This window comes from Lycium ferocissimum, chromosome 1, assembly GCF_029784015.1.
Source record: "Lycium ferocissimum isolate CSIRO_LF1 chromosome 1, AGI_CSIRO_Lferr_CH_V1, whole genome shotgun sequence".
Taxonomy (NCBI): domain Eukaryota; kingdom Viridiplantae; phylum Streptophyta; class Magnoliopsida; order Solanales; family Solanaceae; genus Lycium; species Lycium ferocissimum.
Genome location: NC_081342.1, coordinates 7,020,757 through 7,042,938, shown reverse-complemented (window position 1 = coordinate 7,042,938; position 22,182 = coordinate 7,020,757). Strand labels below are relative to the sequence as shown.

The window sequence follows — 22,182 nt, the reverse complement described above, 5'->3', positions numbered from 1 at the left end:
TTTACGATAAGTATGGTTGATGTTCAGATTATCAGATACTGTGTCACCAGCATTGGTAACACATAAGTCGACCACAAAGGACTCGCAATGCTTCTTACTGGCCAATACAAATGTTGACAAATGAAAACCTTTGAACACATGGCGCTCCCAAAACCATTTAAAAGTTGAAACCAGCAGCAACGCATCAAGAAGCCAAAACATTAAATAGATCTGATTCTTAAGTGCTGCAACAGTAACACACATGTATTCCTTGCAAAGAGAAGTAGAAGAATACTATAGTCCAGTTAATTCACTGTAGGAAGAGGGGATTCTTGACCCTGTTTAGGATTTATAGTTTGTGCTGGTCAGAGTAGCAGATCAATCAGTTAAAAGGAAAAGATCTCATGGAAACTTGCGCAAAACATCCACTAGCAGGGCCAAAACTGCATTAAGAACCCTATCTGATAACTGATAAGTCTGTTCATGTACGAAAATAAAAGACTTGCTATTTCTGCCAAAAAATATATGTATTTGGATGCTTCCTTCCACAAATCTAAATTTTGATGCTTCTCAAAGTATACTAATCTTTTGGAGAACTGTGAAGACAAAAAAGCTGTTTGCAACATGGCTTGTACTGAAGGTGTTGTCCTTCAAAAATACAACTTGCTTATTCCCACGAGTACTGCCCATTTCTCACGCCTTGCTGATTGCCTGAGTAAGCTCTTTCTTGCCGAGGAGCTTGTCTATAGTAACCATTTCCTCTTGATCTGCCATAATCACGGTCACCTCCATCTTGACCACCTCTCCCAAAACCACGGCCACCATAGCGCCCCCTTCCATCCATGGAGTAGCTAACTCTGCCTCTACCCCTTCCTCCTGTGTCCCCATTTTAAAGACAAACCAACAGAATCTCAACATTTTTGAGAAGCAAAGTAAAATAATTTTTCATGATTTCAAATTTAACTCTAGAAACTTATGAAATGTAAGAAATGAAGCAGAAAACCATCAGACAATGATCAGGCTTGCATAATGACTTCCTAAACAGTCCTACTTTGACTCTTACAAGCGCACACGAATCTAATATTAGGCCCTATTTACTAGAAATATTAAAAAGGGCCTATTTCAAGCGAAAGAAAACACTTAGGGCCTGTTTGGAAAGCCACCGGGTAATTGGAATTGGGTGTAATTACACAGTTTACTAGCGAGGTCCTATGTAAGTTCCACTGACACCAGCGTATGATTTGTTTTGAGACCAATACCATGGTGAAGATGTGGGAGCCAAATATTTACATCACTTGCAGCCTCACAAGAATGAAAGTCAACTAGTGCAATTATAATCCCATTGAGCATATTTAATAGTACCAGTTTCAAAAAAAAAATAAAAAAAATGAGCATATTATTATTCTCTACTCCCTGTTTTTCATCATTCATTATACCACATTCATCTTGATAATGGGTATTGCAAGTAGATCCAAGAAAGTAGTAGTGTTCATTGTTCATTTTATCCTGAATTTCACATGAAGACACAGTTATCTCCAGAGTTAAAACTTTCCTCCAAGAAAGGAAGAGTAAGTTATAAGGATGGTTTGGTTGATCCACTTCCCTTTTACGTCCCTTATCTACGATCAAGTAGGGAACAAAAGTCAATTCCATGACACCGCCAAAACAAAGGTAGAAAAGGTGCCCAGCTTACCCTCGAATCAGGCTGACAGATGAGTATTTAATTTGATAGGGTAAAAAAATTTACGGACTATAGTTAGAGAGTTAAAACTTTCCTTCAAGAAAGGAAGAGTAAGTTATGAGGATGGTTTGGTTGATCCATTTTTCTTTTACGTGCCTTATCTTTCATCAAGTAGGGAACCAAAGTCAATGACATGACACCGCCAAAACAAAGGTAGAAAAGCGGTCCAAGATTACACTTGAATCGGGCTGAAAGATGAGTATTTAATTTGATAGGATAAACATTTATTGACCATAGAAGAGTGCCAAAAACACCTCCTTAAATTGCTAAAAGTGTGCATAGTGATCACCAAGTAGAAAAATACTGTGCTTAGCAGATCTTAGAAAGACAACGAGAAAAATTAGCTTATAGATATGCTGGTTTTCGTGAATGACAAGATGCAATAGCTTATTTATTGACCTACAATTGAGAAGAGAAAAACACTTACTTCCTCGAATTAAGTTGTTTCTGTTCGGTCTCCTCCCTTCAATGTACAACTGGTGTCCACCAATCTGAACAGTAGATGCCTGCAACAAAGTTTACTTAGATGTCAGAAGCTACTCTGAATGTACATGTAGTAATTAGTCTTGGGTGAAATTATTAATTGCATTTGAATGAAGGCGAGAAAATTAGAAAGAGCATTAATCACAACTTCCACACTACTTCACATGGAATACTTCGATTTTCAGCCAATTTATTTGTTGACCCATTCATTAAGAAAATAGCACCATTCTCAATTATTCAAATTACACAAAGATGGGATGTCACTCCAATGCAGACTTGCTTAGCAGTGTCTTGTTTGACTAGCCAGAAATGAAGAATATATGGCTAGAGTGTAGAAACTTTAACATGGCTAGAGTATAGAAACTTTAACACAAGTATAATTAAAGATGGCTCAAAATTTTGAAATGTTAGTTCAAACCTCTATTGCATTCTGAACACCAGTTACATCTTCAAATTCGACAAATGCATAGCATACATCAATGTCCTGCGTCACATCAAATTCCAGATGAACTTTCTATTGACCTAATAATCCAGATTCAAGAGCAGAACAAAAGAAAGATGATAGAACAAACCTTTCGCGTTCTAATGGCAACAGCATCAGGCTTTAGTTTACCAAACTTTTTGAATTCCTCCTCGATTTGGTAAGCAGCCATCGTTGTAGGCACATTTTTAACATACACAGACTTGACTTCAACTGCGAAAAGTTCAAGGAAAATCAAGAAAGCGTGTCACTTGAATGAAAGAATACACATTCCTGAGAAGACAGGATGATACATTGTACCAAAGGACGAGAAACTAACCTTCATCATCCACAGCTGAAGCCTCTTCTGTGGCCTCTGTTATAGACCTCTCAATAGTATTAGTCGATGGAACTGATGGCAGAGCAGGAGGCTCTGGTACATGCTGCCACTCTGAAGGAGAAGGTGAAGGTTTGTTGAAAGAAGACTGGACTGGTCCTCCTTGTGCGGAATGCCCTTTAGCAACTTGTAACTTCCAATTTAGTATCAAGGAAATAAAATTAGTTCATAGCAAAAGCATACTCAAGACAATATGAGAATGCAACCATCAGGAGCAGTAAAGGTAACAGCATACAATAGAGGCATAAGTGTGCTTTTGGGGCTCCGCAACAGGTTCCTCAATAGGACTGGATAAATGGTCTTGCGCTGCATTAATTGTACTCTGAAGTGAGCCGTTTGACTGCACTGCAAAATTATCTTCAAGGATCTTCTCGGCTTCGGGGACATGCTGAAGCCGTTCCTCCGGAAAACTGTAGTTATTGACTGGCCCATTATCTTCAATTTTAGGAGCAGCAGCATACTCCCTTGCCTGGATTTCTCCACCAAGCATGTAGTTGGGCACTGCAGAAACCGTCAACAATCCTTTAAATATGCACATTTTCTTTTGCCTCATAGTATTGCAAGCACTAGCATGCAGAATTGCAGAAAAACTGACTTCAAAGTCTTCTTTCAGAAGCATTGTCATTTAAGTACATAACTTCTTCTCACCAGGGAAAAAAAAAAGGTATGATAATTGGAAAATTAGTGAACTTCGGCATTTGAAGCTACTAGAAGTATTTTCCCCGTCGACGACTTAGCTTAGGGGTGAAGCATTCACCATGCTCCCCCTTGCAGCATGGTTCTGTTCCTACTTTCACACCCTAACAAACTCTCTCCTCCTCCAAGAAAAGGTAAGAAAGGAAAAGGCCTTAAGATTACACCAATGAATTCCTCTTTAAAAAAAAAAAAAAAAAAAAAAAAGAGAGTAATAGAAACAAAAAGAAGTAAGACGATCCTCCCATCAGACCTATCTTAGGATGAAAACCTTGAAGATAATACCTTGCTCTTGAAGTGCATTCAGCCTGGAATCAAGGTTAGTCTGTGCTAGATAGGGCATTGGTTGCTGCAGAATTTGCTCCTCATCAACATAGTGAAAGATATCATTGAGGACAAAGTATCCTTTTTCCTGGGGTCCAAGGAAAAATGTTTGTACGAACTTCCTACTCCTGTCGATACCTTTCACGTGGACAGAACCTGAAACCATCACAAGGACACCACCGTTCCATGACTCCAAGGAATGAAGTGTTTTAATCTCGATCCCGGTATAATGAAGCGACATTATGAGGGTGTGGATTTGCTGCAAAATACAGAAAAAACAATGAGAAAAGGTAGCAGAATAATTCATATTGGGGGCAAAGGAACATTACAGATCATGAACCATGTTTATTAGCTAGTTGAACATGACTTGAAGTTTCATTAAATTGGAACAGAATTACAGAAGTAGTTCAAAGATAAGGCTTTATTTCTGACGGATAGCTATGTTAGCTAGGCCACCTGCCTGATCACACTTAGAGGATCAAGACTAGAATCTCCATGGATGGACTCTGACTCTAAACGAAGGCGAACCCGCCGGGTTAATTAACTCAACGTAAAGAAAGCTGCTTCCAACTACCGATGGGAGAAGGCTTGGACGTATAGCAAGATTCAATTAAGTAAGAGGTATTGCGACCAAGAAAGGCATGGGGCTTTTGGGCCTTCCTTGGGCTGAGCTAGGCTACCTAGTAATTTACAACCACCACTCTATCTTCCTCTTGTCTCTTTGAATTTTTTTTACTTTTATTAGTATAGTAATTATAGCATGCAAGTGTCAACTCACAAGTAGTTATGATGTTTTTGGATAAAGTAACTCAGTAGTGATACAAAGAAGGAACTCAAAGACACTAGGAAAATAGGAAGGTTCTTCGATAGAAGTATACGCCTTAGGCATCACTTGACGGATAAGGGGAGTGGTGTTTGAAAAGAGCAATATACACGATGACACTTCTTTCAGATTTCAACTTCTAGAGGACAGAGAAAACACATTACTGCACAGCTGACTGGGGAAATGGAGAACTTGATGGACACTGCTTCTATATTTGTTTTGAGAAAGACGACTTTTAACTTAAAAATCTAGAACATGGAAGTGAAGACTGCACTCAATTGATATTTTTGTCATATTAGTGTTTTTTTGGAACAGGGATACTTCATGGAAAACTCAGAACTAAGCTCAATGACTGCAGAAACCATGGACATGCACCTAGTAAGATCAACCAATCATTGGTTAGCCCAATCATAACCCATATAGTACTAACAATGAGTGAAGCATAATTAGTCATACATTAGTAATGAGCTCCAATTAGCAAATGACAACTGAAACAGCTACACTAAATCAAAAGGGTGCTGATCCAATGTTAAAGTCAGCCATGTATAACACTTCAAGAGCAACAAATGAAGAGTATCAATTATCTAGTCTGTGCATTTGATGTCCAATTCTATGCATAGACAATTGGAGAGTGCTTTAGTTTTAATGTTTTAGCTTCTATTATTCTATTCGCAGACCAAAAGACTATAAAAGCACAAGAATAAGAAACTGCAACTTTGTTTCACCAGTGTAAATTGAATAAACTAACTCTAGGACAATGCAACCAAACTCCAACACAAACTACCAAAAGCACTAATTGAGAAATAATTTCAAAGAAGCTTTTGCTCATAATCAAGTACAGAAAAGTAAGGCACTCTAGATAAAATACCAGCATTCCTGAAGCAGTCTCCCTGGTGCTAGAATCAATTCGAAGCACGGTACTAGCATCACTGTAGAACTGGTGAACAAAATCAGGTTGGTTCTGTAACATCTGATAATACTGGCCCACAAAGTATGTCCCCACCTGAAACATTACCTAAACATATGAAATTCAAATCCCAGACATTAAAATCAATCAATCAAGTGATTTGTTTTCTAAAGAAAAAGTAGGGCTCTATAAGGAATAAAGGTCCTCTAAATCTCACACTTATCCTTACCTAATCCTATGTGAGTGAATCGATAACAACTAATCCTTAATCGGGTAATCCTAATTATTCCTTAAAACTATTTTGTTTGGTATTATTTTTTCTTAACTAGTTGGTATTGTGTATATATATCGTTTGTTTCTACTGTGTTATATTCTTAATTAAGTTTTCATTGATTACTAGATATCATAGCTCTTTTTTCAGAAAACGTGTCCTCGTTTACGTCATTCAATCACTATAAATTAAATTTATAGGGAAAATAAACACAACAAAATTATTTACCTCTAGTAGTTTCTCTATCTCTTAAAAGTGGATATAAACATCAATATCCATATAGAGTTCAGCTTTATTCTAAACTATTTTTACAGTGTCAAGTCACTTAAAAGTCAATTCAACGTGTATCGCTAACAAGCAAACAGGGCAAACGACTCCTTACAACAGATAAAACTACACTAATAGAGTAAATTAGATTCCACTGTCAGGGTATACAAGTTAAATCCATCCATATATAACCAAAGATATCAAATCCCAACAGCTAAAGCCACTCCCAAACACGTGTTCCTCGGTCTACTCGACCGCTTTACAAATGAATAAACCGACATGGAAAAAACGGTACAAACAAGGAATGCCATCACATTTCTACTCAACTGCTCTACAAAGAAAACTACAGTGATAATGCAAATTAAATTACACTGTCAGCGGATACAAAGTTAAATCCAACCCATATATAACCACAAATATATAATATTCAAACAGCAAAAGCTAAAGCCACTCACAAACACGCCTTCCCTCACTCTACTCAACTGCTATACAAATAAATAAACAATACACGGAAGAAACGGCAATTAAAAAAAAAAAACAAGAAATGCCTTCACATTTCTACTCAACTGTTCTACAAATTAATTAGGCAAACAACGAAAAAGCCATTAAAATTATTTCTTCCATTAGTCAAAAGAATTTACAAAAAAATTTATACTGTAAATTAAATTACACTGTCAGTGGATACAAGTTAAATACATCCATATATAACCACAGATATCAAATATCCAAATAGCTAAAGCTAAAACTACTCACAAAAACAAGCATTCCCTCGCTCTACTCAACCGCTTTACAAATGAACAAATATATATAGAAAACTGTCAAAACAACGAAGAAACGATAAAATAAAGTTTGTTTGTTCATCAGTAAAAAGACTAAACTGAAGTATTTATAGCAGAAAAGTTTTTACCTGAGCAGCAGTTACTGGCAAGTGAAACGGCGTCGCCATTTCGTAAAACACGGCGGCGGCGGCGGAAACGAACTCGTCAACCTAAAAACCCTAGATCTACAAAAGATCTGAAGTATCCACAATCAAAAAACCCTAGATTTCACACACATTCACATTCACATTGCCGCTAAGCAAAAAAAGCAGCAACACAATAATTTTTTTCCATTACAGCAAATAACACTGAATTTCTAGAGAAAGAAAAAAAAAATGGAGTGACAGCTTAGAGGTTTTAGAGAACAGAGACCACAGCTTAGAGAGAGCTGATCAACTTATACGGCTTTTTTTTTTTTTTTTTTTTTATTCTTAGGGGACGCGTTATAAATAAGAAGAATTTGTTTTATAGATACATGCGTCCTGTTTTTGACACGGTGGTGCTGGTTTTTTATTGGTTACGGTAAATGTCCGCACCTTTACAGCCCTTGATTTAGATTAGAAGACTCCCCATCATACGCCTTTTTTTTTTTGTTATTATTATTTTTTTAATTTGATATTTTGGTTTGCCTGGGATTATTTAGTAGCCGTTTGGCCATAAAAATTATTCATTTTTTTCCAAAAATTTTTTTCACTTTTTTTACTTTTAAGTGTTTGACCATAAATATTCAGAATACAATTTGAAGATATATTCCGGAATGCCAAAATTTTCAAAAACTTGTTTTTCAAAAAAGTTTCACCTTTTTACAACTACGTGGATGTTTGGCCATCAAAATTATTCACTTTTTTCCGGAAATTTTTTTCACTTTTTTTACTTTTAGTGTTTGGCCATAAAAATTATTCACTTTTTTCCGGAATACTAAAAACAAGAAAAACTTGTTTTTCAAAATTTTTTCACTTTTTTACACTACATTTCACCAAAAACTATAATTTCAAAAATTATGGCCAAACACAACTCCAACTCCAAAAATTCCAAAAAAAGTGAAAAAGTTTTTGGTATTTATGGCCAAACGGGCCCTACATTTCACAAAAAAACTACAATTTCAAAAACTATGGCCAAACACAACTCCAACTCCAACTCCAAAATTCCAAAAAAGTGATTTTTTTTTTTTTTTTTTGATATCTATGAACAAACGGTACCTTATTATCTAATATAGTACTACTCCAACTCAACTTAGTTGTTGGTAGGGATGGCAATGGAGTGAGGGGGTTAAAACGGGGCAAGGCAGATGGGACAATTATAGATGAAATTTAAACGATTCCTTCAAATGTATGAAAACTGAAAATAAACACAAGTATAGCACGACGTTTCAGTTGTTTTGCCTTAATTTTATGTCAACTATATATAAAATTTCAATCGAATTTAAGCTTTATTCGGTATTTGATAATATATGTATGTAAGCTTAATGTAATTTGACAAGTTTTCTTATCAATCACCCCTAATTCTCTTAGCGTAGTTACTTAATTATTAACTCAAGTAATCTAATTGTGTGAATAAATTTTAAATCATTATTATATAAGATATATACTCTTAAAAAAAATATATCTCTCCTTTAGATTAAACGAGTCACTCGAATGATAAAGCAAATAAATAAAATGTTGAATATTACTTTTAATCTAGAACAATTACTAAATTGAGTTCTACAATGTGGATTTAGTTTTATTGTCAATAATCTCATTACTAGCTTATATGTCTATCTATTGGTGAAGGTCAAATTGCAATTTGTTTCACATTAATTGTTGTTTTAACCAAGACTCAATCAAATTGCGTGTCCATGATCCTTACGTCCACATTACTTTTTTAAAGTACTGCAGATTATCATATCCATAGTATGAATCATGAAGGGGCGATAATTAAATGAAAGAATTTAGTCCGTTAAAAGAGGACGATGACTCCGTAGGAAATACTCCATCCATTTACTTTTACTTATTCATTACTGCATTACAAAAATAAATTTTTAATTTTATTCGTTCACAAGAAGAAAAATACTTTTTCTTATACAAAAAGGTTGAATAGCTTAACACATACTCGTACAACACCTGAACAACTATTGTCGGAGCCATGTTCCTATCTAATATTCCTTGCGACTTTTGGGGAAATTTTTATGGTCGTTAGTATTTATGGTCGTTAATATTTTGACATTCCGCCCTCTTTACTTCACGGAGTTCATTTAGACACCTCAAGCTCAATCAAAATAAGCATTTTAAACGCCTCTGACCAATTTGTTTGAGTCATAATAGCTCTCTTGATATGAAAGGAACAATGATAGCTCACTAGCTCTCTCTAAATAACAAAGGGGAGGGAAAAAAAAAAAAACTCAATGAATGGGGATGTGATTCAAATGGTACATCTCATTTTGACCTAGTTAAAGCCTTTAGCCATCTTAATCTATGAATAAAACTTGTTCTTCTATAGATGGCAAATTTGAACTTTTACAACTAATATACAAGAATCTTGTCCATCTTATTGTTTCTTCCCTTGTGCTAAGCTAACGCGCAATGCCCTTCCGTCCAATTCCTGAAATTGACAGACACAAGAGGGGCATAAATTGTAGTTCATACATTTTTCCAAGGACTTGAAGTTTTATGTTGTACCGATATGAAATATTTACACAATTAGATCCGATTACATTGGTAACCTGATAAAAAATGGTAACCAACCTGCGATAATAGGTTAACTACACGGATAATGTAAAAAAATCTTTATACTGTAAGTGTATATGACTTATATCCTTTCTCAAGAAGTGGTATGAACAAATGAAATGCTTCAAAAACTGAGTTCAGGAAATGCATACCACTCCATTGAGATTATTGAGAGCATTCTCCATTTCTTCTCTAGTCTCAAAGCTCACAAAACCATAGCCACGAGATCTTCCTGTCTCTCCATCATATAGTACCCGAGCTCCAACAACAGTTCCAAATTGTTGAAATGCTTGTATCAAACTGTCAGATGTGACTGACCAGGCCAAATTACCAACAAAGAGCTTGTGTGCAGTTTCCGGGTAAAGGGGTTCTTTTGGTTTAGGCTTGTCTGAGAAATTCACCCTTAAGGTTCTGCCACCATACTCCTGAAATCAGTAAATATTGCTTCAGTTTTATAGCCTCATAAAATATTTTGTACTATTTAAAGAGAAGGCAAACATCGATTCACGAAATTAAGGAAAATGAATTAATCTCTTACTCTTCCGTCTAGATTTTCGATGACTTTCTCGCAATCTTCAAGAGTACTCATTGTCACAAATGCAAATCCTCTGCTTTTACCTGTGTCCCTGTCATAAAGAACCTGGACAAATTGGATAAATTAGCACGCAAAATACATTTAAGACATAGGAGGAACATTCTGGTTTTGGTTAGAAGAAAGTTTTTCTTAGCACTAAATAGTCATTCAAAATCGCAGCATACATGCTTCTATAATAGTTCAATTAGGAAGATTGTTTACCCTTAAAATGGATAACAATTAAATTTGTATGCGGTGCGAAGGATATGCGGTTTGATTTAATACGAATGACTATTGAGCGATAAATAATAAAACAAATGCGAGTAAAAACAATCAAACCACAGTGAAGCAACGATTGGTCCTGGGAAGCAAATGATCTGTTGGATCGGGTCCTAGTAACCGGGCTCGTGCTACGGTGGTTAAGTAATTAACAATGATAGAACACTTAGAAAGATGGATGAACACTTAGAATCAAATTGTATTGCTCAGTATGTTTGTGCGTATCCAGGTGTGGCCAAAGAAAAAGGGGGTCATCCTCCTTATTTAGTAAAGGAGTCCTAATCCTAGTACAAGTCTAAATAAGGTACAAAATCCTTAGTATCTGATGAGCGAGATTGGCGCCTCCATATCCGGCTAATGGCAGATATTTCGGACCCTCACTTATCATGGTTAACCGTCTTCTCATCCTATCTCGGTATCTAGTTCCAACCGGACTCAACGACCCAGGACCAGGTGCGCTCGATCCTGCTAAGATCCAACGTTTGACTTTGACCCCCATGGGGACTCGTTCGACCCGGCAATGATCATCATGAGCTTAATTCCATGTCGGGAAACCGAGGATACCCATGCCCTCGGTTTTGCCTGTATACAAAGATAATTCCACGTTCGAACCCTTTGCGCGGGCGATATCTTCTTTGTTCAAATAAATATCTTCTTTGTTTTGATTTCGTTGTCTAATATCTATCACTTAAGTAATTCATGTTAAAACTAGAAAGTAACAATTTATAACCCTAATTTTAAAATCCATGTTTCAATTTAAATAGTTACCATTGGAAGTTACTCATCACCAACTTACTAATCGTTAAGCAAACAGGTTGCACTTGTCGGAACTGCTAGATGAACTTGTATATGTAAGTAATGGAAAGGGTACATTTAGTTTTTCTGGTAATGTTTAGTCTATTTAGAAGGATCTTAATGATGCGCCATCTCTTATCACAGTCGACATGATAGATACATAAGTGAAGGATCCATGTGACATGGCTTGGTGGTATAGCTTATGCTCATTGCCACAAAACATGTTGAGATTTACCAACATGTTAGCACCTACTAATTCCATGAATGTCTAATTCGCTCTTCCTCGTTATTTTCCACGAGAAGGTTGTCAAGATTACCATCGACAGGTCTATGTAAGATACAGAGAAGGTACAGAATGTGGTTAAAAAATGGATACAGAAAGCCTAGCCTGTAGATCAAACACTTAATTTACTTCATGAAGTAACTATAACACAATAAGATGTCAAAAGCTCAATCCCATGCCATGCAAGTCGCTAGCAATTTTTTTTCTTGTGTAAAACTTAAACAATGAAGTAAAAAAGGATAACTAATTTAGCACTTCATGATCCCTGGGATATGCATCATATCCATGACAAAGTGTACCATCTCCGAATTGTTAGATTGTGCCTTTGGGGTAACCGAGCAAATTGCACAACAGAGCTCAAAACTTCAGTATGAATCGAATTAACACGCCTTTTTAGACAGATCAAGATGAAACTACATAAACAAAAATTATGCCTCAGTTCTAAACAAGTTAAGTCGACTTTAGGAATCCTAACTGATCATATGTAGGCCATCAAGGCGAAAATACTTGAACCAAAATATTTTGATCATCTCAACAACTAACCAGTAAAAGGAGCAGCTGAAGTCCACTCCTCTTTTTCCCAATTGACTAAAGCCTCGCCCTCTTAATTCGATATGTCAGGAAGACTACAACACCTAGTAGATCATGTTTTGCTTAAAAGGCCGGATTAGACAAATGAAATCAAATTCTTTTCTTTCTTTTTCCTTGGCAAAGGAGGAGCTTGCATTTCCTAGGACTTATAAAGTTTACCTGTTAGCCCAGCCAGCCCATTTATCATATTTTCCATTTAAGGCCAAGTTTGCACGGTTTTTCTCAAAATACCTCGCACTAATAAGAATATTCCTACGCCTTATTTGGTATGTACCTTCTTTTTCTGTTCACACGCCCAGCATAGAAAGATCGACTGTTCTAGCTTAATTCGAATTTAACTTTTTAATCCATTTATTCGCTATGAGCTAGATGAGAAGAGACTCTTGCGTCTGATTCTGTTATAGAGATGGAATTCAGAAACACGCATCAACTACGTATAACCCCAAAAGAACCAGACTCCTTAAACAACATAGAAGAAGAATGAAGGGAATGTCTTATCAAGGTAATCATATTTAATCATATATCTTTCGATAAATAGATTAAGAAACTAATCTCTCAACCAAACACAAGAAAAAGCAAAATTTCTATTTTGATTATTTCTTAGATGCTGAATTATCTCGGATCCACTTTCGATTTTAAAGCAAACAATAAGCTTCTAAAGTGCATACCTCAACAAGCTCAGGACTACCATAGTCTTGAACAATCCCAGCAAGTTGTGCACTATCACAAAGATAAGGCAAGTTCCCAAAATAAAGCTTAGTATTAACACCTTCACTTTCACTACTGTCTTCTCCCTTTTCCTCCACAACTACTTCCTCTTCAACCGCCGCCTCGGCCTCCACCTCCGCCTCTTCCTCCTCCACCGTCACCGCGGCTTCTGCCTCCTCTTGCGCCACCGCAGCCGCCAGCCTCTTCCTCCTCCATGTCACTTCATTTCCACGAGCTATTGATAATGATAATGATGATGAAGTTAAAGTTAGACTTGGTGTTCTAGTGCATGATATTTTAAGGAGATGATCACAGTTGGACCAAGTTAATTTAGAACGTATACAAGGAAGACTTGAGAATGAAGAAGCTACTGCTGTGGCAGCTGTGGCTGCCATGTTGAATGGAATTTGTTGAAATGTGGTGGTGGTGGTGGTTTTGATTGGATATTTTTTTAGATGGTAAAGTTAGAGAAGTAATATCAGTGAGAGTTTAGAAATATGGGGTCATTACAAAGTATTTTGAGTGCTGATGTGGTGAAATGAAATCCAAAGAGATAGGAGAAATATACATGAGGTGGATATTTGATAAGGTTCTTGGATTTTTGCTTTTTTCTTGTCATCTTGTTGGAATTGGAGCTCTATTTTTATTGCTGTCTTTTTGTAGTGTTGGTGTTTTCTTAGCCACACTTTTATTTTTATCTTGAAAATTTTCTGAAGTGAAATGAGAAAAATTAATTTAAATAAGGAAATACAAGTAGAGTATATACAATTATTGTGTAAGAAACTTTTACACCATTAGATCTTTACATGTTGTAGCAGTAGTCTGTTTTATTTCCAATATTTACAATTTATGTTTTTGGAGAACTTTCATATATATTCTTTGGATGATCTAATCGTTATGTTGACTCACTAATTTCGTCCCGTGTGTTTCGTTTGGATGATCTGATAGTGATGTAACTCAATAATTTCGTTCCGTAGTCTTCGTTTCCATTCTTTCTATCTAGGAGCCACGATTTTAGTAAGCTTTTGGTAATCGTAATTTGTATGACAAGTGACTTGTAATGTGATATAAGTATAAAAAAGTGACTTTTAATTTATGTTAAAAAGAATAGATAATTTTATTATTTGATAATTGAGTGACCATTTGAATAATGAAGTCTGTTAAGTTAAATATTATGTTGCATTTATTAAAAGAATTAGTCATATATTCATTATTTCATTTGGTTTAGATGTTATTTTAATCACCAATTCATATTCATTGTAACATTTTAACTAGAAAACCCGGGCGGTTCGACAAACAGTAACGGTTCAGTGGTTTTTTTTTTTTTTTTTCCTCATCTTATTGAACTCTTTTTTTTTTTTTTGCTGATGATTTTTCAATGCATTCACTTCCTCCAAGAAACCCAGATTCACTTTGTTAAGCTTCATTTGTGAAGGCAACGTACAATAACGCCACTACATTTGAAACCCCCGAACTCAAAATTATCAATTTACATGAGAAATGGCCTTGTTGAAGAAGTTCAGAAGGTGTTTGATGAAATGCCTGAAAGAAACGCGGTCACATGAAAGGCAATGATTAGAGGGTATTTTCAAAATGGGAATGTTAAAGGGAGCTGTGTTTTTTTTTTTTTAGTTTGTACAATGAAATGCTGTGTCGTGATTTGTTTTCATATAACACTATGATTTCAGGTTTGATGCAGTCTGAGAATGTAGAAGGTGCTAAAGAGATTTTTTTAATCTACGGATTTTTGGATGAAGCACTTGAAATATTTCCTTGTATGCCTTTAAAAGATGTAGTTTCTTGGAATCTTATAATTGCTGGTTTAGTGAATACACAAACATGGAATATTGGCTGGAGAACTATTCAGGCAGATGAGTGAACCGGATGTCATGTCAGAGTGGAGCCAGAATTTCAACTTTATGGGTTCTGAGTTTAGAACGACAACCTCAAGTGATAATAACTGGGTTCTAAATGTAATATTTGTACATATTTAATGAATTTTTTAACACAAACACACAATTTGAGCAAAAGATATTGGTTCGCCCGAAACCATATCCAAACTTCTAGCTCTGCGCCTGGTCATATGTTGGACTATTATGATGAAGGGGTTGATTAGTGCAGGAAATATTGTTGAGACAAGAGCATGTTTTGACAGCATGGAAATAAGGGATGTCCAAGCTTGGAATACTATCATGGTTGGATATTTAGAAAAAGGATGGGTTAAAATTTCATTTAGTTAATGCCTATGAGGGATTATGACTCTTGGAATGAGATGATAAATGGGTTGGTGGATAATGCGCAAATACTTGAAGCTATTAGGCTTTTTAGTGAGATGCGGCAGAAAATAGGAAAATCGTGCAATTCTGCCTTGTTGGGATTTAGAATGAGTGGATTAGTGAAAGAAGCTCACGCATTTCTAGAGAAAACTCCGTTTGGTGATTTTGTATCACAGACTAATGTAGTTAGAGGGTATTCTAAATAGGGAGATATGGGAAGTGCCTTAAAGCTTTTCTGATGCCATATCGTGATACAACTGCGTGGAATGCTACAATATTTGGACTAGAAGAAAATGACAATGGCAAAGATGCAATCAAATTGAATTGTTTATTAGAATGAAAGAGGAAGGAGTATTACTGGATGGAGCTACTCTGACAAGTATAGTTACTGTAAGCTCAAACTTACCATCTCTAAATTTGGGGAAACAAGCTCATACTTGAGTTACTAAAAGAGGAATTAGTTGTTTTACATCAGTTTCTGGTGCGATAGTCAACATGTATTTTAGGAGTGGGATGGATTTTGCATTGCTTGAATTATCTAACATTACGAATCGAATGGTCATTTCTTAGAATTCTGTAATATGTGGATTAGCTACATGGTCAAAGAGCTTTAGAGGTATTTCCGGATTTCAGAAAATGAGTTTAACAGATGTACAGCAGAACCAAATTTCTTCACGGACTGGTGGAGCAGAGTAGACATTACTTTGACATTATGAAAAACAAATACTTCCTTCAGCCAAACAATTGACCATTATACATATATTATTGATTTTCTTGGTAGGTTTGGACTTATAGAGGAGGCAGTCAATACTTTGCAACATATGAAAGCAGATGGACTAGATGTTGCGGGAAGTGTTTGAGGATCATTAATTGGGCCATGTTGAACAACTTTGAAGTGGTTGAAATTGCTGTGAAGAAGATCCTAGAGCTGGAACCTTATAATTACGGTATGTACATGATTAGGGCTGAAATATATCTAGCTTGCGTGCTGAAAGTAGATGCTATAAGAATTTGGACTCAAATGAAGGAGAGGATAGTAAAGAAGCAACCAGGTTGTAGTTGGATTGAATCAAGCAACAACGATTGAATCAAGCAAGAGTGGAAATGTGTTTCATGCTGGAGATAGAAAACATCCTAAGTTTTGTGATGTTGCTTATGTTCTGCAGTTGATGTACATGGAGATGGAGATTCAAAGTGTTGAACTAAATCCGAACGCATCTTAGCGTACAAAGTTGAATGGTTCTTCTGATCATATTAGGTGGTACGGCACTTTGAGGATCTTGGTGCTAGGATTTGTGATATATTCCTCATCAATTGTGCATCCTTTGCCTTCCAAAGTGAATTTTGAGAGGGTCTTTCGTAACTTGATGGTAAATTTCTTCAGAAATTTGACAAATATTTTCTTCAAGACTGTTTTCTTTACACATCATAGCGCAACTTTCAGTCTTTTGCACGAATTTCTAACATTGACAGGTTACTGTTCAGGCTGATATCGAGATCTAATCCATGGAATAAGGTATTTACATTGTTGTAATTCTGGCCGGTACCTATTTGTAAATGTTGGAACTTTGATCGCCAAGAAAGAAACACTACATAATGAAACTTGACAAACGAGTCTTAATTTCTTATCCTCTATTAGCTGTGGAAAGGAAACTCAAAGTAACATTACTTACTTATTACTCTACTATGTGAAAAAGAAACTCAATATTATATCACTGCGTATAAAAATGTAAAATTTGATCCTTTTGGCAAGAAGAAAAAACTTAGTTCCAATGTAATTTTAGCATAACAAGATCTTTACATCGAGTAGAAGAGCTTCTAATTTGGTAACATGAATAATGAACTCATACCATAACATATCAAATGAAAAAAAAAAAAAAAATCAATGTGAGTGAGCTTGGAATTCTCAACTTGTTCAGAAGTGTTCTATTCAACTCAGTTTTTTTCTTAATCATATCAACTACGTGTTGTACTGTCAAATAAAGATTGATCAAACTAATGCTTCCTTCTTTCTTTCTTCTAATTCTTGCTAGGAGCCTAATTCATCAGTAGTTGGCATCTCATAGCGGCAAATAGGGCAACAATGACTCTTCTCTAACCAGGTTGTAATACATTCTCCATGAAACATATGCAAGCAAGGCATGCGCAAAATCTTCCTCTCCTTGCCAAACTCTTCAAAACAGATCACACAGTCATCATCTGTACATTGATGATCTTCATCATTCTCCATTCTCTCTGGCAACCCCATGATAGATGACTTACTAGCAGGTACCATCCCATCATTGAAGCGCGACGTTGATTCTTCTAACAAATCCCTCTCATCAAGGAAATGGTCAATAGCTAAAGATACATTAACATACACCTTTAAGTTTTGGCGACCCTTGTTTGACTCATCCTCAACAAGTTCATGTACCGTGCTTATCATATCACGGATGACCAGGTGGCGATAATTCCGATCAAACTCCTGGCCCCAATTCTCGAGATGGAATTGCATGAAATGGTAGAACGTGTCGTATACCATGTATATGGAAGGGTGAATTTTGAGATCACGAAGTGATTTGATATGAGTTTGATGGTGTACCACTGATGGTGTAGACCAATATTGTTCATCAGTACGAAGTTGAAAGTGAACGGCTAAAAGGGGTAAAGAAGAAGAAGAAAAATTAGTATCATTGTTAATATTGTTTGGTGATACTATTGTTAGGCCTGCAACAGAGTAGGGATGCTGGTATTCGAAAGAAGCCTCCATATTCAGTGGTCTCAACATAATAGCTAGTCATATAGTATGTATTTATAAAGTAGAAGCAAATCCTCGACCAACTGACCTTAGGATTTTGATATGAAAAAGGTTGCTGAATCGTGATAAAATTATGCCCCAAGAAACCAAGTAAATTGGAATAGGGTAAATTACGTGTATATATATATATATATATATATATATATATATATATATATATATATTAGGAGAAATATTTACTAAACGTTTAGTTTTATTTACAAAACATAACATTACAAACCCTATAACAAACATACTTTTTTTTAAAAAAATATATATATTTTAAAAAAAAAAAAATTTCGCTAAAAAATTTATGAAAGTTGTATGAAATGTGTATATGTCACTCAAGGCTTAAAATGTTCGCTCAAAATTTAGTGTATGAAAACTATATGAAATGTGTATATCTCGTTCAAGGCTTAAAAAATCACCTCAAAATTGTATGTATGAAAACGGTATGAAATTTGTATCTCGCTCAAGGCTTAGAATTTCACTCACATTTTCGTGTATAAAGTTCATGTTAGATTTCTCTAAAATTAATATAACTACAACAACATTGTATACAACTTTGATACAACATTCAAGACTTAAAATAATCGCTTAAATTTTTGTGTATGAAATGTTTATATCTTGCTCAAGGCTTAAAATTCGCTCAAAATTGTGTATGAAAAACGTATGAAATGTGTATATCTCGATCAAGACTTAAACATTACGCTCAAATTTTATGTATGAGAATGGTATAAAATGTGTATATCTCGCTCAAGACTTAAAAATTTCATTCACATTTTGTGTATGAAAAACTATATTAAAAATTTCGCTTACTCAAACACATTTCATACATTTTTTATACACAAAAATTTGAGGTAATTTTTTAAGCCTTTGAGCAAAAGAAAAAAAAATAAAAAGAAATAATTTTTTTTTTTTTTTTTAAGTTTAAATATTTTTTTTAATTTTAAAATTATTTTTTGAAAATAAAATTAAAAAACGAAAAATATATGAAAAATCCGTCATGCTTTGTAAAATATCGTTATGTTTTGTAAATAAGAAAAATTATCATCACGTTTCATAAATATTTCTCCTTAACATATATATATATATATAGTTTTCCCATTGGAATACCTTTTCCTTTTAGAAGAAGGATTATTAATTGTAAGTAATTTAAAAATAAGGAAAGCGATTAAGATAGCATATATGACGACGTATCTACCCAATCAACTGACCGTGTGGCTGTTGTAGAAATGGGGGAATCCGTCAGACACCAACAGAATGTTATTTTTGATTCTTCCAAATTTAGTGCTCCAATTAATAGTGGGTTAAATGATGAGTGAACATTTAAGGGAAATATAAGGGGTTGTTCAGACAAATACTTCCATGATTGTTAAAGCTAGGGAGAATAGCAATTTTAGTCCTTGAGTTATAACTATATTTCAGTTTTGATCCTTGCGTAATTTGACTGAGAATATCTAACCTTCAATTAATATAAACATATGATTTTAGAACTAACAGAAGTTAAATAACTTAAAGGACTAATGTTTTAAAATGTTCGAAAAATGAAAAAACAAAACAAAAGAGAAGGTTAATTAGGTCAAATGCTTTTTCCACTCGGGCTCCTAATTCATTTTACACTATGGATTCTAGCTTTATGAATGAAGAAATTTTTGACACGGACTCTCACTTTTGTGAATCTTACACGACGTGAATCGAAATTGATCAGGCCAGTGGGTATTGATTGTCGAGTCAGTTATACCAAAAAAGAAAAAAATTTCATTTCATCAAATTAATAATCAAGCGTATTTGCAAGTCTGCAACAATAATCTAACATCGACAAGCTTCGCCTCCATTTATTTTTCTCATCGGTCGGAATCAATCAGCATAAGCAAGAATATTTGGCAAAGATTGTTAGCAGCATATTTATTTTGGGGCCTCACAATTCCATTCAGTATGCTCGCACCAAGTATATTGAAATTATATTCATTGTTCGTGAAAAGGTTGCATCAGGTACTCTCCAAGTTCAATATATTCCAAGTCAAGATCAACTTGTCTTTTTTAGTCAAGATCAACTTGTTGATTTGTTAATCAAAATAGTTCCTTCTTCGCGATTGTTATATTTATGCGTAATAAACTTTGTGTTCTTTTAGATCATGCATTGCTTAAGAGGGGTATAATAAATATTATACTAAGGATAGTTATTAGGATTTTGCTAACCTACTACACGAAGGTAGTAGGTTTGCAACCTACGCATTTTTTGATTCACTTAAATGCCCTCAACAAGATTACTAAAACACAAAAAGTAAAGGGACTTTTCGGTCTTTTAATGGAAAAGTAAATCAATCGATTGAATTCGAAATATTCTGAATATATCGTGATCGGTATTGATTTTTTTTTAATTTTGCAATTGAGAAAAGCTTAACTAAGCCATGAGAACTTAGTAGATTTGCATCTGTCCATCTCAAGTTGAACAGATTATGTAACAAAAAGCCAAATCCAACTTTGAGTTTTGTTAAACTTCTTGATGTCATCATCTCTGAAATCAGCTTGGCTGCCAATCTAGGGAGTTTTGGGTTATTGTGATACAGGGAGAGAGAAATGAAATTGGTATTTTTTCCTTTTTATGAAATGACAAAATACTCCTTAATTTAATGTGCTGGAAAAAAAAAAAGAGTAAGAGTATTTAAGTGAATCATGTTATGAAATATTATGTGTATTGTGGTGGATGTCCATAACTCCTAAGAAGTTACTCCCACTACTTTCTCCATGATGTGGCTATTAAATCTCCCGCCTCCTATCTTCATTATGTAAATATTAATTCCCCCACCTCCATGATCTTCCTCCATAACCTTCATAGTTATTATGTTGTTTATTGCCACCTTTTGACTATCCTCTATGTAGTAGTATATATAGAGATATAATAGGTGATGTACTTATACTTGATCGTACTTGGATGAATAAGAAAGATCTCATCTCTTGTCTCTCTTTATTGTTCTTGCTTCATCTTTTGATATATTGTACTAACTCTTTTAGAATGACTTTACAACACGTTATCAGCACGAATCGCTACTTCTACTTGAATAGTTTTTCCTAGTCGAGCCGCACTTCTTCAGTTGTTCAGATGGCAAAATTTATGAAGAACTAGGAAGATGACATAAAGAAACTAGCTAGGTTTGTTTCCTCAACTCAAAGTTATGTTTCCAGTGACTATTGTTTAATTCTCCGTGTCAGGTAATATTTTGCCATCATTCAGATCTTTAACTTCTTTATTCCTCAGAGGAATATAATTTTCTTCACAGCTCTACTATGGTTACATCACATGGTTAAATTTAATAATTTATGGTTGTCTATTGGTATTGCATGATAAAGATAATATGCAGTAGGTGTAGTTATATAAATTAACCAGTAATGTGCTAGATGTATTTAGCACCTATTGGCTAACTAATTGACTCAAGTAATTTAGTAATACAGACTGCAGATTTGCGTGAGTACTACTGTGACAACTTCTGAAATGAAATTGCTTTAAATCTTGAAAGTTATTGAAAGGCTATTGGCAAATAATACTATTTATCATGACATGATATTATGTGATGAGTATCATTTCAAGTCTTAGAAGATGAATTTTTTTTGCGGTTATCTCCAGATTTGAACCCCTACAACTTAAACATTGCTTCAACATTTTGAATATTTATGTTGGCATCTGTTTCATGTATAGTTCTGATGGTTGTTAAAATATAATTAGTTGTTCCATGATTGATTATATCCAACCCCTCCCTCCTAATTAAATAATTGAAAGGTAAGATGTTATTTTTTCCTCTAAAAACTCGTAAATGGCTAAGGAATTTTTCAAGGATAAATTTTCTATTGCTCTTTGGCCTATTATGCCATTGATTGTTGAGGGTAAGACGGTGGATTCAAATCCCATTGCACCAAGAGGGTGAGACATCGGGTTTAAGTTCCCGTGTACTATGATGATAATATAAGATGTTGGGTTCAAGTGCCATTGATATATGGCCTAACACACCTTTATATGGATAAGATGTTGGGTTT

At 34.9% G+C, this 22,182-nt stretch overlaps 3 protein-coding genes, 1 long non-coding RNA gene and 1 pseudogene across 4 annotated transcripts; 1 reads left to right on the top strand and 4 right to left on the bottom strand.

Annotated features, from left to right (window-relative positions):
- Nucleotides 1–410: 410 nt before the first annotated feature.
- Nucleotides 411–7,537, bottom strand: LOC132039445 (nuclear transport factor 2-like). Its single transcript, XM_059429940.1, has 9 exons — nucleotides 7,253–7,537; nucleotides 5,769–5,903; nucleotides 4,039–4,336; nucleotides 3,296–3,561; nucleotides 3,004–3,193; nucleotides 2,776–2,897; nucleotides 2,622–2,687; nucleotides 2,148–2,226; nucleotides 411–855 (listed from the first exon to the last, which is right to left on the bottom strand). The coding sequence occupies exons 1-9, from the start codon at nucleotides 7,289–7,291 to the stop codon at nucleotides 647–649; spliced, it is 1,404 nt and encodes a 467-aa protein (XP_059285923.1). The 5' UTR covers nucleotides 7,292–7,537; the 3' UTR covers nucleotides 411–646.
- LOC132039581 (uncharacterized) lies at nucleotides 6,411–7,246 on the bottom strand. Its single transcript, XR_009410430.1, has 2 exons — nucleotides 6,938–7,246; nucleotides 6,411–6,688 (listed from the first exon to the last, which is right to left on the bottom strand). It is a non-coding gene; the product is annotated as an uncharacterized LOC132039581 (long non-coding RNA).
- A 1,871-nt stretch (nucleotides 7,538–9,408) lies between the features above and the next one.
- Nucleotides 9,409–13,634, bottom strand: LOC132039372 (RNA-binding protein CP33, chloroplastic-like). The gene is made up of 4 exons (XM_059429884.1): nucleotides 13,056–13,634; nucleotides 10,404–10,505; nucleotides 10,018–10,290; nucleotides 9,409–9,740 (listed from the first exon to the last, which is right to left on the bottom strand). Exons 1-4 carry the CDS (start codon nucleotides 13,488–13,490, stop codon nucleotides 9,687–9,689), a joined length of 864 nt encoding a protein of 287 aa, XP_059285867.1. The 5' UTR covers nucleotides 13,491–13,634; the 3' UTR covers nucleotides 9,409–9,686.
- Nucleotides 13,635–14,245: 611 nt separating this feature from the next.
- LOC132061495 (pentatricopeptide repeat-containing protein At4g02750-like) lies at nucleotides 14,246–17,535 on the top strand (annotated as a pseudogene).
- Nucleotides 17,401–18,120, bottom strand: LOC132061486 (E3 ubiquitin ligase BIG BROTHER-related-like). The gene has a single exon (XM_059454294.1). The coding sequence runs from the start codon at nucleotides 18,118–18,120 to the stop codon at nucleotides 17,401–17,403; it is 720 nt and encodes a 239-aa protein (XP_059310277.1).
- Between the last annotated feature and the right edge of the window lie 4,062 nt (nucleotides 18,121–22,182).

Bases quoted from the DNA above. Each gene is read 5' to 3' on its own strand.
- LOC132039445 (XM_059429940.1), bottom strand. From the start codon at position 7,291: ATGGCGACGCCGTTTCACTTGCCAGTAACTGCTGCTCAG. The intron at 5,904-7,252 runs GTAAAAACTTTT...GTAATGTTTCAG, and splicing joins TGCCAGTAACTGCTGCTCAG to GTGGGGACATACTTTGTGGG. The intron at 2,898-3,003 runs GTTAGTTTCTCG...AACTTTTCGCAG, and splicing joins TTCAGCTGTGGATGATGAAG to TTGAAGTCAAGTCTGTGTAT.
- LOC132039372 (XM_059429884.1), bottom strand. From the start codon at position 13,490: ATGGCAGCCACAGCTGCCACAGCAGTAGCTTCTTCATTCTCAAGTCTT. The intron at 10,506-13,055 runs GTATGCACTTTA...CAATTTGTCCAG, and splicing joins GTAGTCCTGAGCTTGTTGAG to GTTCTTTATGACAGGGACAC. The intron at 9,741-10,017 runs GTATGCATTTCC...TGTCAATTTCAG, and splicing joins TCAATAATCTCAATGGAGTG to GAATTGGACGGAAGGGCATT.
- LOC132061486 (XM_059454294.1), bottom strand. From the start codon at position 18,120: ATGGAGGCTTCTTTCGAATACCAGCATCCCTACTCTGTTGCAGGCCTA.